Raw genomic sequence first — 16,530 nt, forward strand, 5'->3', positions numbered from 1 at the left:
TCAAGCGTTTCGCACGCAGTTCGCTTTCTTGCTTCGTATTCTCGCTATGAAATATACAAGTACTATACTATATATGTAAGTATGTATATATGTAATGCATAAGTGCATAATTTGCCGCTCAACAAATTTACTTAAGAGTGGGCTTTGAGGCGGTATTACCAGCACTTACCAGGTGAGTAATATTTAAGAACTATTCCAGTCTGCGTAAGTGAGTTTGGTGTTGTGTTTCACCAGTGATTGATGAGCGGCCGTTTCTAGGTGAACTTGACCAGCCTTCAACCTTTTGACTTATTTGCCGCATTTGTGGAAAAAATAACCTGGAATTTAGAGAGAGGTGAATTTACGTCTCCTCGAATAACTCAGTTAAAGAAAAACACATTTTCACACACACACACACACATGAGAAAAAGTCAAAACATCAAAGTATTTCCATTGTTCGAAAACATGAGCAAAGCATTTCAATTCGATTTAATTGTTGCTCTCATCTTTTGTGTCCTGTAAAACATTGTGGTCTCGCGCGCAATTTCTCTGTGTTTTTCATTGAGACTAGAAGTTTCCGAACATGGAAATCTAAATAGAATTCATGGCAGTCTTCACTTCTTGCATGTCGCATTCAGAAGGTAATGTACTAGTATACCAATTGTTTTGGAGAAGTCAATGCGTGATATGCAAGTACTGTTATGTGGCAATTGTTTAGTGAGTAGAAGTTCTTCAGCAGCATATTCAATGGTTTTAATTTAGTTGTCAGCAACCAAAAGGAATTAGAAGTGCATAGCAAAAATGTCACTAAAAGCAATAAAGAGCCATTAAGCGAAAGGTAGGACTGAACCGAAGGCATTGCAATTTTAATGAAAATTTGTTGAAGAGAAATACCAATGACGGTGAAATTTTAAACATTTTTAAATGATGATTGAAACCGCATTTCAGTTTTGACTGCATGGTTTGCACCAGACAACATCAATAAATATTACAAATCCTTTATGTTTGTAGGTTTAGATACCTATAATTGTGAATTTAAGGAGAATAGAAAGCCAAAAGTTATAAAAAATGTCATCAAAATCTTGCAGGTGCTATTTTATAGGGCTCACCAGGAAGTTATACAGGTTATTTGAGACTTATTATGGTGAACATACAAATAGAATATGAAAATGACAGTGGTAAAAATATGTAAAACAAAAGTTGATCCTAGGGAAAAAACAGTTATACCAATTTAATGAAGTCTCCGCATACTCTCTTGCACGAATTTTCTTTTTAAGATAACGAGCATCGAAGATAGCTAGTATCTACACCAACAAGTTAAAAATGGTGACAAGAACTTTGAATTGTTTGATGGAGGAATTCTAAACTGTTTATGTGGGCAAAATTGCTACATTTCACTTCTAAAATAAACTCTCCGCTCATCCCTTGGCTTTTCCCACTTATATATATAGGAATGGATGTAATCGGAGGATAACTCCGCTCACTCCCATATAACGGTAAATAAAGCGCAATAACTCAACAACTAACCTACTCACTACCTGAGACATTATATTTCACATCCGAGGTGGTATGAGAGGGCTTTATGGGAACTGGTGTGAAAATTGGACGATGGACGTAGCACTTCCCACTTTTTCGTAAATTCACATATCTCCGAACCGGAATGACCAATTTCGACTAAATTTAGTACTTATCAATCTTCTCATATTTTTATATCACAGCGCGAAAATTGGTGAAATCGGGTCAGAACCACGCCTACTTCCCATGTAACACAATTTTGAATTTCGTTTGATTCTTTCACTTTCCAGTAAACAAATCAGGAAGCAATTAATCCTTGCGACCAAAAATTGCCCAAGTCCAACCAAGACTGTCCTAGCCCTGAAGTACCCAATATGTGGACCCCAGTATGTATTGTTGACTTTTGTACGAAAATATCGTATGCGATATACAATTGAAATTCAGAGAAAATCCTTTCCTAATAATAGCAACTCTGTGGGTTGAATCGGTTCAATACTTCTCTGAGCCCCCTTATACCTAGTATTAAGATTTATGAACTTCCGGGTGACGACGTAGCCTCCATATAACTATTGTCAGAATTTTCGAAGATCCGGCTGTGAGTTACCTCAATATAAAACCAATTTTTTCGTATGTGGCATGATAATAGTTAATAGATAAAATCGGGTCGATACTACCCCAACTCTCATATACTACGTAAACTGATTTCTGTTTTTCTAAGAAATTCTATATCGAATATGTCAGCCAGGGTATGAGTTATATATGGTATAAGTATGTAAATATATATAAAATTGCTTAGATTTCGATCCTATGGTTGATGTTGTACACCTGGCTTTTATTCATGCAAATTGCAGGAGTATAAAATGTTCGGTTGCACCCGAACTTAGAGCTTCCTTGCTTGTTGTTTATATTTTTTTTTTCATATCAAAGAAATTGTACCGTAGACATATAAAAACAATCTTTGTGTACATTTATAGTCTTTTTCCCGTTTCCTTCATTGCATGATGTATTTTTTTTTTTGGAAGAAACTAAGCAACGACAAGCTGAAATAATTTTTCCTTTGTATCACTTTGTTCTTAAATTTTTTCTAGGCTTTGCTTAGACACCACTATAGTTATTATACATAGATGTCGCCCGGCAGTAAAAGTAACGAAACTTGATAATTGACAAACTGAGTTGTGTAGTTGACAAATAGATGGCGCTGGTGGCTTTTTTGATTACTATTGTGCGACCTTAAAACCAATGTTTGTTCTCTATTTAGGAGGATTAAGACTTTCGGTATACGAACAAATTAGTAGTTTTCCTTTCTAAAGTTTTTTTCTTTTGGAAGTCAACATTTTTTTCTGTCCTTCCTTCTTTTTATGTTCCTTCTTTTTTTTCTAGTATGTTTGTAAATTGATTTACAAGTCATATTAAAAAAAATTAAATTAATTAAATTTTTCTATCATTTTTTATATCCAACGAGCAAACGCTGTAAGTTTAAGCATAAAATTCGAATAGAGACTAACGGAAGTTGAACCGCAAAATTCGGATAGATATTAACGGTTAGATCATTCAGTTCATTGAGGTGTGTGCTATCACACTGTCTGGAAATACCATATAACGTTTGTAATTTTTTAAAAATTAAAAACTTTTTATAAACTCTTATATGGTAACCTAAGTATTTATTCAATAATCAATATTATTCAATAATAATCCTGTAATTCAGCGAAACCTTCCTCTTTCACCTGGGCCAAATTCCGAACGCATACGACTTTACCCGTCACGACACACAGAGATCTCTGGCCCTGATAATAGGGGCTCTGAGCTCTGAAATAGTCCACTTGCTTCGAATTCAACCAGTCGAGGACCTCGTCAAGGCAGTTGCATTGCCATGGATTGCCTTCCAACGAGAACTTCCGCATATTGGGAAATGCTACGTCTGCCATATTCGGCAGAAATGACAGCTTGTTATTATCCAACAATAGTTCTGACAGCTCGCTAAGTGCATGCAGCACGTCCAAAGTTATTTCTTCAAACAAATTATTACCCAAATGGAGTTTCCGCAAGCTTCGCATCGGTTCGAACATACGCCTGTCTAGAGTGTTCAGTTCATTGTAGCCCAATGAAAGGTATTCCATGGAGGGCAAGACATCAAACGCTAGTGGATGTAGGTGCTTCAAGTTGTTGGCTTTTATCATAAGCTTTCGGAAGCGCGGTAAGGCTGTTGTACCAAAAATGTTGCCTTGAAGTTCTTGTACATGGTTAGCAGATAGGTCCAGTGTGTCGAGAGCAGTAAGATTTGCAAAAGTGTTGGCTTGAAATATGCCGATATCGTTGTCGTAAATATACAGCTTACGTAGCTGCGTCAGTCCTACGAAAAGACCGGACGGTGGAGACTCCAACTGATTGGCACTGAGGTTCAGAATTTGTAATTGGCGTAGAGGTGTAAAGAGCTCAGACGGCAAACTGCTCAAATCATTTGAACTGAGGTCCAGATATTGTAGTGGTATACGCTCCATGCCCTGAAATGTTTCTGCGGAAAGCTTACGCAATGAATTACCGGAAAGGTTGAGTACGGTAAGGGCGGTCAGCGCCTGAAACGCGCCATCGGTGATGCTGTGTATAGAGTTGAAGCTCAGGCTGAGATGTCGCAGTTGCGGCAAGCCAACAAATTCATACCCAGATATCTAAAAAAGGGAATTAAAAGAAGTTCACTAGCCTTAGGACTTAGTCTTTTATCATTTGATCTAACATACCTTTTTTATGTCATTATGCCCGAGTTTTAGCTTTCTCAGATTATTACAGGTACCGACGGAGGCGTTCGTCAGCGCATTGTTCTCCAAATTAAGTTGCTCCAAATGCACCAATACCGCTAAAGCGTCTGCTGCCACCAACTTTATATTATTATGGGAAAAATTCGCCACCCTCAATTGTGTTAAATGCTGAAAATTCACTGCTCTTAAGCTCTGCAGATCATTCCCGCTCGCATCCAGCAACTCCAGTTTTGAGGCAACAGGGAAATACTGTGGCTTCAATCCGTCCAATTGTGCGTTGGTGAGGTTTAAACGCTCTAAAGCAGTGAACGAGCTGAAGCTACCGTCCTCGAGGTTTAAAGCACCAGCCTGCGATAAGTCCAAATCAGTAATCTGCGCCCACTTTGTTTGTGTCTGCTGCTCGCCCGATTGCGCTGCTGGTGATAAAGCAATTCTTGTTCACATGCATACACATACAAATATCTACAAACGACTGGCATGCATGCGAGCACTAACTTACGTGTAAAGTCGAGGTAATCTTCCTTGCGATTGCTCACAACTATGCCACGCCAAGTAGCCATTAACTCTTGCTCTATCTCGCTCAGCGTCTGCACACCTTGGCATCTGTAGATCCCGAAATTGTTTGAGCCGCTTAGTGGTTTGCATTTCTGTGCAGCGGACAACTGCAAGCGTTGGCCAAATGTTATGAATAAAATCAGAACAAATGCAAGTTCTCGGTGATTCATGGTTCAGAGCCGGTCGAAGCGTCTTCCTTCAGCCACAGTTGTTTACTGACGGCATCTCGCATTGTTTGAGTAATGTTTAGTTGAGTAAAGCAGAGAGTACAGCATATTGCAGTTTCGTGGAATTTACTTCTGTTCACAGCAGTGCACTCATGTCGCTTTTGGTGAAATAGACTCTCTTTGAGTTTGAATAAGATTTTAATAGAGATTATATTCGCATTTACTGTGAAAAAACGCGAGAAACTAACAGGTATTGCTTTAATATAATAATGTGATTGTTGTGTGAAGTGAGGTGTCTGGGAGTTATAGGTTTCTATACTTTTAATAAGTAGATAGTTTTAGTCCGAACTTTCGGGGAATTTAGACCTTGAGCTTTATCTAAAAATACACCCAAAAGACTCCATACATTTTAATAGCAAATGGATCAGTGCGTTTGTGTTATACATATAGTATATATTAAGACAAAAGAGCACTCGGAAATTGTAAATAAAATGCAAAATATTTAATTATTCATTAATATTTAGTTGGTCGCCTTCAAAGTAATCTCCACCAGATGGAATACACTTATGTCAACGATTTTTCCTGCCTTCAAAACACTTTTTCGCTCCTTAAGCGAATTTGGTTGTATCTCTTCGATCGACTGAAAACGGGTTCCGCGGAGCGACAATTTCAGTTCGGTAAACAAGAAAAAATCACAAGAAGCCAAATCTGGTGAACACGATGGTCGATTGATAGTCATTGCGATTTTGGCTTAAAATTCGATCACAGTCGATGCATTATCATCGTGCAAACACCCAAATGCGGTCAAATAGAACTCCTCATTGATTGTCTGTTCCTCCGGAATACATTCATGATGCTCCAAAGCAAGAATAGCGAAAAAAACCATGGGCATCACTTGATTTTTCAGTGGCTTTGGTGTGGTTTTTTGGTTTCGGCTCGTTTTTTCCCTCCATTCCGTTGATTGTTGATTTGTTTGCAAATAAAACTCATAAACCAATATCTCATCGGTAGTTAGAATGCCTCTTCATGAATGTGGAATCAGAATTCGCACAATCAGACATGTTTGAAAACATCCCAGCTTTATACGGACGAGTCGAGCAAGAAAGCATTTCATACCCAAAATATCCAATAAAATCATTCGAACGGACTCGCGAGAAATGTTGAGCTCTCTTGCCATCTCTCTAACACCTGCCTGACGATTTTCAAACACCATATCCTTCACTTTTTTAATATTTTCATCAGTTGAAGAGGTCGAAGATCGTCCAAAACGAAGCATGTCTTCAACGATCTTTCGACCGTCTTTGAAGGCTTTGTACCACTCGTAGGCTTGGGTTTTTGATAAAACTCAATCTTCGTAAATCTTCCCCAACATTCGCAACGATTCTGTACACAAAATCGAGACAAATTCTTAGTTTCATATTTTATCCATTAAAAATCGCAACGCACTACTGAGGTGTACCGACTTAAATAGCTGCTGTAAAGAAACTGGTTGACAGATCGCGCTCATATTTGGCGTAGTAATTCAGGACAGTCCTACCAACTTATAAAAATACGGTTATTTGTAATATCATTTACCTGGGAGAATTTAATTGCAATTTACGTACTTGTATATGCTAAACTATCGAACTGCCTTAGCGAAGAATGTTTCCTTGTTCTGGGCTCTCGACTTTTCCACCCAAAAATATTTGTAGATATTATTATGTATTTACCATGGTTGATTTATGCCAACTAACTCGTTACCATAGAGGTAATATTTATAAGGAAAACTCAGCTTCTAAATGTCTGTATATGCATTTAATATTTTATTTGAGTCTCATGTAATTCACGTTTATTTCGGCGAAGATTCGAAACTTATCTTCGCTTCTTAATAACAATCAATCAATGAAGCGTGATTGCAACATGTAAAATTAGGGTTTAAGATAACCCTTTTTCAGTTTTTTCGGGTCGAAACTTAAATGATCAATAATTTATGCAATTTTGGTATAATTTGGGTTAATTAATTATGTATTTTCAACTTGATTCACAAATATGGACTTATTGATAACAAAATTAAGCTAAATCAGATTGAGCTATTAATACTAAATTATGCGGGGGATGTGTGGCGTCTATATGCTTCATGATCGTACGGTCATAGATACATACACATGTTTATAAGTAATTTAGAGATAAGCTATGCCTGCCACACGCTTACCGGACGATTATGATAATTATTTAACGCTAAATGCTAAATGCCTAGTGTGAGTACATATGTTTGTATGTTTGTCATTTATTGTTCGCTCAAAGAAATTGCATATATATATATATGTGTGTGTGTATATATGCATGTGTAATTAGTGGCTGCATTTCATCAAGTTCATACTTTAATGCAGCTGTCAATATTTATATATATGTATGTTAGCCCACACATGCGTATGTGAGTATGCATGTGCTAAAGTTTTCCACAATCTGTTTGTATAAGTATATATTCAAGTTCTTCTTTGTTTGCATTTATGTACTTGCATGTATGTGTGTGTGTCAAGCTTAAATAAGCACTAAATTAATACTTTTCAGTTTAGTTCTGCTCTTGGCTTACACTTTCTCTCAATATATGTATATGCAATAACATCGGAATCGCATGCTTTGCCTGATTAATTACTCAATACATGTATATGTGTATGTATGTATATAATAATAATTATATTAGTCAGTATAGCAAGTTTACGGAAGGTGTTTCTTAATTAAATTATGTAAATTTAAAAGTGTGTATATATGTATGTACATATGTGTGGTCATTAGTATAAATGGATCAGTGTGCGTTGTAAGTATAATATATTTTGATTATTACAAAAATATTAATTCTGACGAACTTTTTAAGAGTCATTTTATATAGTGAAATCAAGCGAAATGCTATCTTAGCGGAGCTTTAGCAATGCAGCTGTTTTGGAGCGCTACAAATGTCTGAAATGGCGTGCAAGAACGAGAATGTCTTTCAGTGTTTCGCCTGTTTTTGTTTCAGGAATTTCTTTTGGAGCTGATCACACATTTCCTTAAGGGGTTATATACAGTTAGAATTTTCAAAACTCGATTTTTTTCTTTATTATATTTAAGAATGCACACAGTAAATTTCATTTCGTTCCGGTGAATATTTTCGAAGTTACACGAAAGCTTGAAAAGGCGTTTCAGAGTGCTTGGAGGTATAAGGCCAAATTTGAAACGCGTTTTTCTCAAAATGGTGACCAACATTACTTGAAAACAGCAAAACCGTTTAGTCTAAAATTTTACAACAACAACACGAGCTTCTTCATTTTTTTTTTAGTAATTTATGTGTTTTTTTTTTATTATAAACAACTTAAGTCCGAAATTTTGGTTAAAAACTTGTTTTTTTTTTTTGAGAAACAACCATTTTGTCAAAAAAATTTGTATTTTGCTTATTTCTTCGATTAATTACTAGCTTTAACATTACTTTAACGAAATCTGTTTGGTTTTTTAATTTCAGAGGATCCAGTTCAACGTCGTCTGTTTTGAGAGAAGCTCCCGTAGTTTAGCTGTAGTTCCTTACCAAATTAATATTTTTACTAATACTAAGTCCCAAAATACAGTTAAAGGATACCATAATATGTGTACAAAGTTTTTGATCAATCAATAAGTTTTCTCTGAAAAATTCTGGTAAATTCGCTTTTTTCGATCTTCTAACTGTAAATAACCCCTTATGCATTTATTGAGAACCTAAAGTCGTGGACGTTGTAATGTTTCTAATGAACTTTTAACAAAAATTGCAAGTGTATTCGTTTATAATTCCTTAATAATACCAATATAATAATAATAATTGTAGCAAAAATTTTAATAACACTAATAATAATAATAATGATAATAATAATAATAATAATAATAGTAATAATAATAATAATAATAATAATGACAATAATAATAATGATTATAATGATAATAGTACTAATAATACGTAATAATAACAATAATATGGTAAGAATAGTAATAATATTATTATAAGAGATTATAATAAATAACCGATATATTGGCTACCGTCAATTTCTGAAGTGACCGAGGAATGTGTGTCAGCACTTTTTGCTTTGCCGCCCAGTACGAACTAAAGCAAACGAGAAATAGTATATAATAGCCTCATTAAACCCTCTTGCTGTGCACACACTTTATCTGGGGTGAAGAATTGGAAAACTGCGTCCATTCCGTTCATTACGATGCCTCTTTAGAAGTATTTAGAATAATATGTGAAGAAAACCCTTATTGGCATTAGTTCTTGCTTCAGAGAATCTACTACACATTTAACTACTACATACATACATATTTTGCACATTTATTGCACAATATAGTTATGTAACATAATTTCCTCGCGCACTACATTTTAAATTTTCCCGAAGCTAAAGATAACTTGACCGTCCAAACATGCACACATAAGTAGATTTTACTAATAACTGTACGCTAAAAGATCGCCTCTACATAATTCACTCACTTTCCAAAATTTGTATCTTAATATCAATTTTAGTATATATAAGTATGTTTGTATGTATATCAATATCAGACATTACGAACTAACTACTTTGCGCTCAGACTATAGTAACTGTTGGATTGAAATTGCCATTGCTGCCGTTTGTTGTGTGATAGACTTGCTGTTGTTGTTGTTGCTGTTGTACACGTGTTTGCTGCTGTTGTCCCGGCTGTGTCAGCGCCTGTTGCATATACGGCTTAATCTGCATCTGATGGTGATGGTTCGTCTGTTGGCTTGTTTCCTTCTGTAGCCCATTGCCCGAGACCTCGTTCCGTCCATTCGTCTGGCTGCTCGTGCCGTTTGTGTAACCGTTACTGCCATTCGCACAATTCGCACCATTACTCTTGCCATTACACACGCCACCACTGCCACCATTACCACCACACCGGCTGCTATTACTTCCACTTTTATTATTGCCATCGCTCGCTTCGCGCTTTGCCTTGCCCTCTTTGTCGCTATGGTTGTCGGCCGCTGTGTGGCCGTGGCTGTCAGAAGTCTTCCCATTGCCAACGGCATTCCATTGCCACTGCTTGAGCGGCTCTCCGATCAGTGTGATTTTCACGGGTTTGTAGGTGGTGGCGGCTGGTGGCGCGTGTTTTGTGCCGGCCGCAGTCGCTGTCTGTGCGAGCGGGGGTGTTGTGGGTGGTGCAGGCGCTGTGGGTTTTTCCCACGCGATCGAGGCACGTCGCGGGGCCAGTGCCGACTGTTGATTGTAATTGCTCAGAGTGGTGGATATGATGGTGTGACGGCGTATTTGCTGTGCTGCTGCTTCTGTGGCGGTCGCTGGCAGGTTGTTGTTGCTGCCATTGCAGCAGTTGTGCTGTTGTTGGTATGTGCATAAATTGTTGTTGCTGTTATTGCTGTTGTTGGCGCCATTGCAATTGCTATTGTTTTCACAGGTGGCGACCGGGTGATAACGTGTGGTGTAACTGGTGTACTCGGGCTTACTTCTGCGCGGGCGTGAGGAAAGAGAAAGAAGCACAGAAAATTATTTCAGGTTTGCAACATAATTATCCAGTGTTTGTCTAGACAATCACTGCCATGTAGTTATTAAGAATGTGGTGAACAAAGAGCATTTAGTTAGATAATGGGTTAGTGTATGTGTGTGTGTGTATGTTTTTGTAGATTTTTAATCGCATGCTATATTCTCTTCGTCAATATCGGTGCAAATGAATGCTTGTATTTACTCACATATATAAATATATGTGCTTTCATTATCCTCTGTCAAAGCGTCAAGCTTAATTTTTTTATTCATTTTGAAAATATGATCTCAAAACGGTATTTGATCTCCTTAAACAAGCATTCGATTGCCGTCAACGACTGCGCAGTGCAACAGTTAAGCCGAAGTGCTTCGGATTTTGTTTGCTTCAACTCATTAGCTGTGCCAAAAAGTTAAAGAGACTACACACATGTGAAGCACTCTGCAAGTCCTTGCAAGCTCTCCCTGTTGCACTGCACTTTTCGGGTATTTGTGGTTAATTTTTGATCACAGAAAGGCATTACCTCACAAGTCTGTTTAATTGCCGCATGCAATTAAAAAGTTTCAGCAGTTTTAGTATATACTTTTTGTCTGTTTTTCATTTTAGTTACATAAGAGCTGCGCACCCTTTTTAAGAGCGTTTCACGAACACTTTAGGAGTAATCGAGACTAACATGTCCATAGTGGATAAAAATATGTGTGTAACATTGTACTATATATAAACTAATAATTTTTTCATAAATTATTTTCTATTTTTGCAAAAAGAATTGTTTTTTACATTTTATAAATATTACATTTATTTTCGCTTTAAATGTCTACTATACCGTTTATTAATTCATACACATATGAACCTCAGTAAGATCTATGTAAAATTCATTTATACTAGTTAGTTAATTTTAACCTCAATTGACCTTTAAAAACATATATATTAGTAACTAAGTGAAATAAATGTTCGGAGCGGTAGAAACCGGGTCTCCTATAATCCGGCTTTTTAAGGGGTTACATGGGTTTATGGTTTCAGAAAATCGATTTTTTCTCGTCTTATTAAATTCTACAATAGCTCTAGAATATTGTCCGACAATTTTCAAGTTGATCCGAGTAATCGTTTCGGAGATACCGCCTTGAGAACTTGTGCGCCCGAGGCTGGCTAGCCTAAGTGCGCCGTCTTTCAAAACGTTTTTCGCGAAACTGTAAACTTGAAGTCGGTTGACAAGATTTCTCGAGCACTACCCAACCGATCTTAATGAAATTTTACACAGCTCTTAGAGATACAATCAATTCTTAAAGACTTGGACGAAGGGTTTTTTTTCGATTACAACTATTTGAAAGAAAATGACGCGAAATTTTCATTTTTTTTGTAAAAATGTCTGCCAAAAATCCAATTTTCAGTTCTTCTTCCCTTATCTAAGTTCTAAGTTAAGGTTTTTACTAAAAAACGTATCTTTTTCACTTTAAATGATCCTGTAAGGAGTTATTCAGCCAACGCGGGCGCATCTTTTATACCAGGGGACTCCGAAAATGGCGTCGCAATGGTCGAGTTTAAAATATTTTTTTCCAAAAAATATCAGAATTTCTTTGTATGTTTGTAGCAATAAAATAAAAAAAATTCTAATAAAATATTTAATTTTTATATGAGAAAAAAATGTTGAAAAAAGGCTGTTTTCAGACAACGAAACTCATGTAACCCCTTAAATATTTTAAAAATAATTCTCACTTTACTTTTCGATATACTAAAAGTGATAAATATAATACAATAATAGGTTTTTCATTGTAGTTTTTAACCTAATTTGTTGGCAGGCAACTTTAGACGTCGTATGTCGTTAGGGCCAGAACAGAATTTTTGAGTCACAGCGAAAGAACGCAACTCAGCTCGATTAACTAAGATTCAATCCACACTTAAGCCTATAATTTGTTGATTCCACACAAATACTGATGACTTATGCTAATTTATTTTAAGTATAGACACACTGTAAGTCAATACCACTTCCTCGTATAATAGCAGAAACAGCGAATTCCGCTTCTCCCTTCCTTAGTTACCGTCCTTAGTAAACAAAATTTGTCAAAAATTGAGCCCGTAGAAATCAGCTATTTTTTTGTTTTCATTTAAATCATGTTGCCATTTCTCAATACGCATATGTACTATATATGGTTTTGTACACATCTAACTTTTCAATTATAATTTTTCATAATAGAAAATATCAAAACTGAAATCAAACTATTCAAAATAGTTTATATAAATAAATATTTATAAATAATGACATTCGACTCTGATTTTGAGTTAGTTTATAAAATTTCAAACATATTGAAGACAATTTTTATAATTACTACAGTGTATCGAGATTGGCAGGCCTGCGTTGTAAGAGAGCAATCAGCTGACTCGTTTCTTCGGGAAAAATCCAAATCGTGGGAAATTCTACGGTATCGTACGGTAAAGCGGGCGGTAGAAGCGGTGTTTGCTAATCATTTACATTGCGCTCTCATAAGATAGGTCGTATCAGCTGATTCGGGCTGCGGGTTTACGTTGTTCGCTGTTTCTGCTATAACTGATCATTGTACCTCTGCTTAGCTGAAGCATTCCCGCTTAGCATGAAAAGTAACAAAATGCTCAAATATTTGAATCCTATTTATTTTGTTTGTAAGTAAGACGTTGAGTGCTGATTTTAAAGTTATACTACTGTTTCTTATTTAGACTATTCAACTTTATTGTACAGTGTTTTAAACTTAAGTACATAACAACAATTTGCATTAACTTCATAGACAAGAGGAACAGTTGTCAATACATGAGTAGGTTAAATGTAGTATACAGATAATGTTAATGGCACATAGAACCATGACAGCCATGATAAGATCACAAAACAGTACCTGTTCTTCACCATAGCGATGTCTACAAATTGTTCACCAGTGGCCACGATTCAGCGATTGGTGGGCATTTGTGATTTGTGAGAGAGTATTTTACATGTCAGTGCGTGTGTGTATGTGTAATTAAAAGTATTTAAGTTGGTTAATTTTTTATTAATATACAATATACAAAACCCATTCAAAAAGGCAGCATGAAAGAGAAAATCGAAAAGTTAGATTCGATATATAAGTAGTGTATGCTTAAGCTAGAGAATCTATGTATTATAACAGTAAATAAGTTGTGTAAGCGCGGAGGGCGTAACTGATCCCTAAGAGTAATTAATTCTGTGTGTGTAAGGCAACGAGTTTTAGTAGAAGCTAATTAATTTATGCTAACTGCAACGCCACACAAAAGAAAACACTTGTTGTATGCAAATTCACGTGTGTTGCGATTTGGTTAGTGTTGTTGCAGCAGAATTTGCTGTCCTCCTAATTTCACGTGATTTCGCAAAACAATTTGCCTACGGCAGTATACGTTGCAGATGGTGAAAGAAGCAAAAGATGTTCGACGCAAGCAAAGCAACGGCGCTGCGAACACGAAAATTGAGCCAATTGGTCGCGTCTTGGCTACGTGCAACTAGGCCGCGGTAATGGTGATGCATGTAGTTGCAGCAGTTAGTGCAGTTGCTGTTGTAGCATGTCAAAATATTGCACGAAAGCTGTCTACAATTTGCCAGCAAAAAGCGCCAACTATGCAAATCGGTGCAACAGCGCGTGAAGCGCACCAAAGTGCCGCATGCAGATGCAGCAAGCCGTTGCAAGGTGCCAGCGCTGCGACTAAGGCACAACGGACTGCTGCCAACGGCAGTGACGTCTCCACCACCGCCGCACCCCTCACTTCGGCCACTTGGCGCAGCGAAGCCGTTTAGGCAGCCGATTACAATGCCACCGAAGTTGTCTTTGAAATGTTGCAATTTGCGGTGAATTATAATGAAGAAGCGCTGTGTGGCTGTCGGGATGGATGTGATTAGTATCTGGCAGGGGGCGAAATGTTTTCTGGGTATTTTCGTTTTGAGATAGTTGAAAAAATGTAAAGTCTTTTCTGTGCAACCGCAAGTGGGTTGAAGTTGGCTGTCCGGGTGCGTGGTAACGCTGTGGGGCGAAAATCGAAGTAAAAAGAAAGAGGAATTAAAATTTGGTTGTCAGTGGGCTGTGATAAAACTCATTTTTTCTGCACTTCAAATTTATATTGCAACTATTAGGTCAACCGACTGGCTAAATTACATAGTGTCTATGCTTCTAAATTATTTCCCAGATCTTACCTTGACAGTCCATCTAGGCCATATGAAAGTGGTCGTGTCTGTTGGATATAAACAGAGAGTGTTATTAGTGAAATAATATTTTGCAAAGAATTCTGCATATTACAGTTTAAAGTGATTTGATTGCTTTATAAAGGGTGATCCATTTCGAGGTCCCTTACTTTTTTAAAGAAAAAACACAGAAACTTCAAATAGAATGGGAAATGCTTGTTATCATTCCAAAGAAAATTATTTGGCATTTGTGTTTTAAAGATTATCTCTTTCAAATGTTGGTCGTGGCCATGTCTCAGATGGTCCATCCATTGAGTCCAAATTTCGATAACTCGCTCGAGAGTTTTGACTGATAACTGGCCGTGATGTTTTCTCCAAAGCCTGAATCAAAGCGGGATTGTTTGCATAGACTTTAACCTTATATATCCGGCTCAAAACGTGAAATTATCTGCTCACCTGAAATGATCTCTAAATAAATCCACTGATTTATGCGATTAGTGGGAAGTGGAGCCGTATCCAAATGTCACCGAGATCAACAGCATCAATTTCAGGCATCAAATAGTCGGTTATCATCGGCATTATTTTTGAAGAAATATGGACCGATGATTCTACCGACCACAAACCACACCAAACCGTTGTTTTTTGTAGTTAAAATGGCAGCTCTTCAATCTCTTTATGTTGCTGGTCGCCACAGATGGGGTAATTTTGCTTGTTTACATACCCATTGAGCCAGAAATGTGTCTCTTCGCTGAATAAAATTTGGCTCGAAAACGTCGGATCTTCTTGAAACTTTTCAAGAGCCCATAGAGCGAAGCGATGCCGCTTGGGAAGGTTGAGTGGCTTCAGCGGCACAAGCCGTATTTTGTACGCTTTCAATATATGTAAGATCTCAATCGAAAATGCACCAAGTCGCTCCATAAGTCAGTCCGAGTTATTGTGAACGGCGCCGACTTGACACTCTACGGTCTTCGTATACTCGTACACTCTCAGCTACGGATGCTATATTTTCTTCACTGCGTTCTGGACGTGATCTATTCGATCGAATATTATCAAATAATGTATGCTGGGTTTCGAGATGGGTAATGGTGTTCCGAATAGTAGGCTCAGTAACACATTCTTTAACAAACACATTCTTTACCATACGTGAATTTTCGTAATAAAGTTGAAGATTTGTTAACGTTGTTTAGGAATAAATCCTTCCCCGATGAAATTCCAAACAATACTGAACAAAATTAACGTGACAGCTTGAGACTGAAAAATGTACCTCTACTTGGATCACCCGTTATATGTTTGAGCTCAATCATTTCCATTAATCGCGTGTGTATGCCGACGATACCCTCCCCCAAAAATTAACACTTATTGATAACAGAGCTGACTTGGATGAACCATTTACTAAGACAGAGTTATATGCTCCCTTTTTATGGCATTTTGTGAAAAATACTACTAAGTAGAGATTTGTAATTACTTACCCTTTCTGTTTGTGTTGCTATATTCATCAACTCTTTTGTGTGGTCCTTTTGTATTGGTGGCTTTTTTGATTCCAGATTCTCAATTTGATTTTTCTGCAAACGTATGGTTCGTTCGCGATCTTCAACTTCTCCCTATCGTCGTTTGTTTGTTGTTGTAGTAGATGTAGATTAGCCGGTCGTGATTGGTTTGTTGTGCAGCGTTATGAAAATGCAATACCAAGATATTTTAGAACTTTAGTCAAGCAGTGGATGCTACTACGGAACTAATATACAGTCAAACACAATAGTATACGTAACATAATCGGAAAGAAAGGAAAGCAAAATCTATACGAAATTCGCCACTTTCGTGACATTTATATACATGTGTTGTGTGTATGTATATATGTATGTGTATTTATGAAAAGGGGAATTTAACTCTTTTTTTATTCAATTTTACTGGACAGATGGGTGCAATGGATTGTGGT

At 36.9% G+C, this 16,530-nt stretch overlaps 2 protein-coding genes across 10 annotated transcripts in view; both read right to left on the reverse strand.

Moving 5' to 3' along the window:
• Nucleotides 1-3,133: 3,133 nt before the first annotated feature.
• LOC126762141 (toll-like receptor 7) lies at nt 3,134-5,079 on the reverse strand. Of its 2 annotated transcripts, none has more exons than XM_050478671.1 (3): nt 4,747-5,079; nt 4,230-4,663; nt 3,134-4,160 (listed from the first exon to the last, which is right to left on the reverse strand). In XM_050478671.1, exons 1-3 carry the CDS (start codon nt 4,970-4,972, stop codon nt 3,177-3,179), a joined length of 1,644 nt encoding a protein of 547 aa, XP_050334628.1. In that variant the 5' UTR covers nt 4,973-5,079; the 3' UTR covers nt 3,134-3,176. The 2 variants fall into 2 exon arrangements, with proteins under 2 accessions (XP_050334628.1, XP_050334629.1); XM_050478672.1 differs by having other exon boundaries at nt 4,230-4,660; nt 4,747-5,053.
• Nucleotides 5,080-6,741: 1,662 nt separating this feature from the next.
• LOC126763114 (uncharacterized) overlaps nt 6,742-16,530 on the reverse strand; it is an 81,112-nt gene continuing 71,323 nt past the window's right edge. For 4 of the 8 annotated variants that reach the window (XM_050480346.1, XM_050480344.1, XM_050480343.1 and 1 more), the window contains 3 exons: nt 16,067-16,198; nt 14,610-14,647; nt 6,742-10,420 (listed from right to left, as the gene is read on the reverse strand). In XM_050480346.1, the coding sequence (XP_050336303.1) occupies nt 9,529-10,420; nt 14,610-14,647; nt 16,067-16,198 (1,062 nt within the window). In that variant the 3' untranslated portion in view covers nt 6,742-9,528. The other 4 variants (XM_050480348.1, XM_050480347.1, XM_050480350.1 and 1 more) reach the window with 3 other exon arrangements.

Source organism: Bactrocera neohumeralis, chromosome 6 (assembly GCF_024586455.1).
Source record: "Bactrocera neohumeralis isolate Rockhampton chromosome 6, APGP_CSIRO_Bneo_wtdbg2-racon-allhic-juicebox.fasta_v2, whole genome shotgun sequence".
NCBI classification, from domain to species: domain Eukaryota; kingdom Metazoa; phylum Arthropoda; class Insecta; order Diptera; family Tephritidae; genus Bactrocera; species Bactrocera neohumeralis.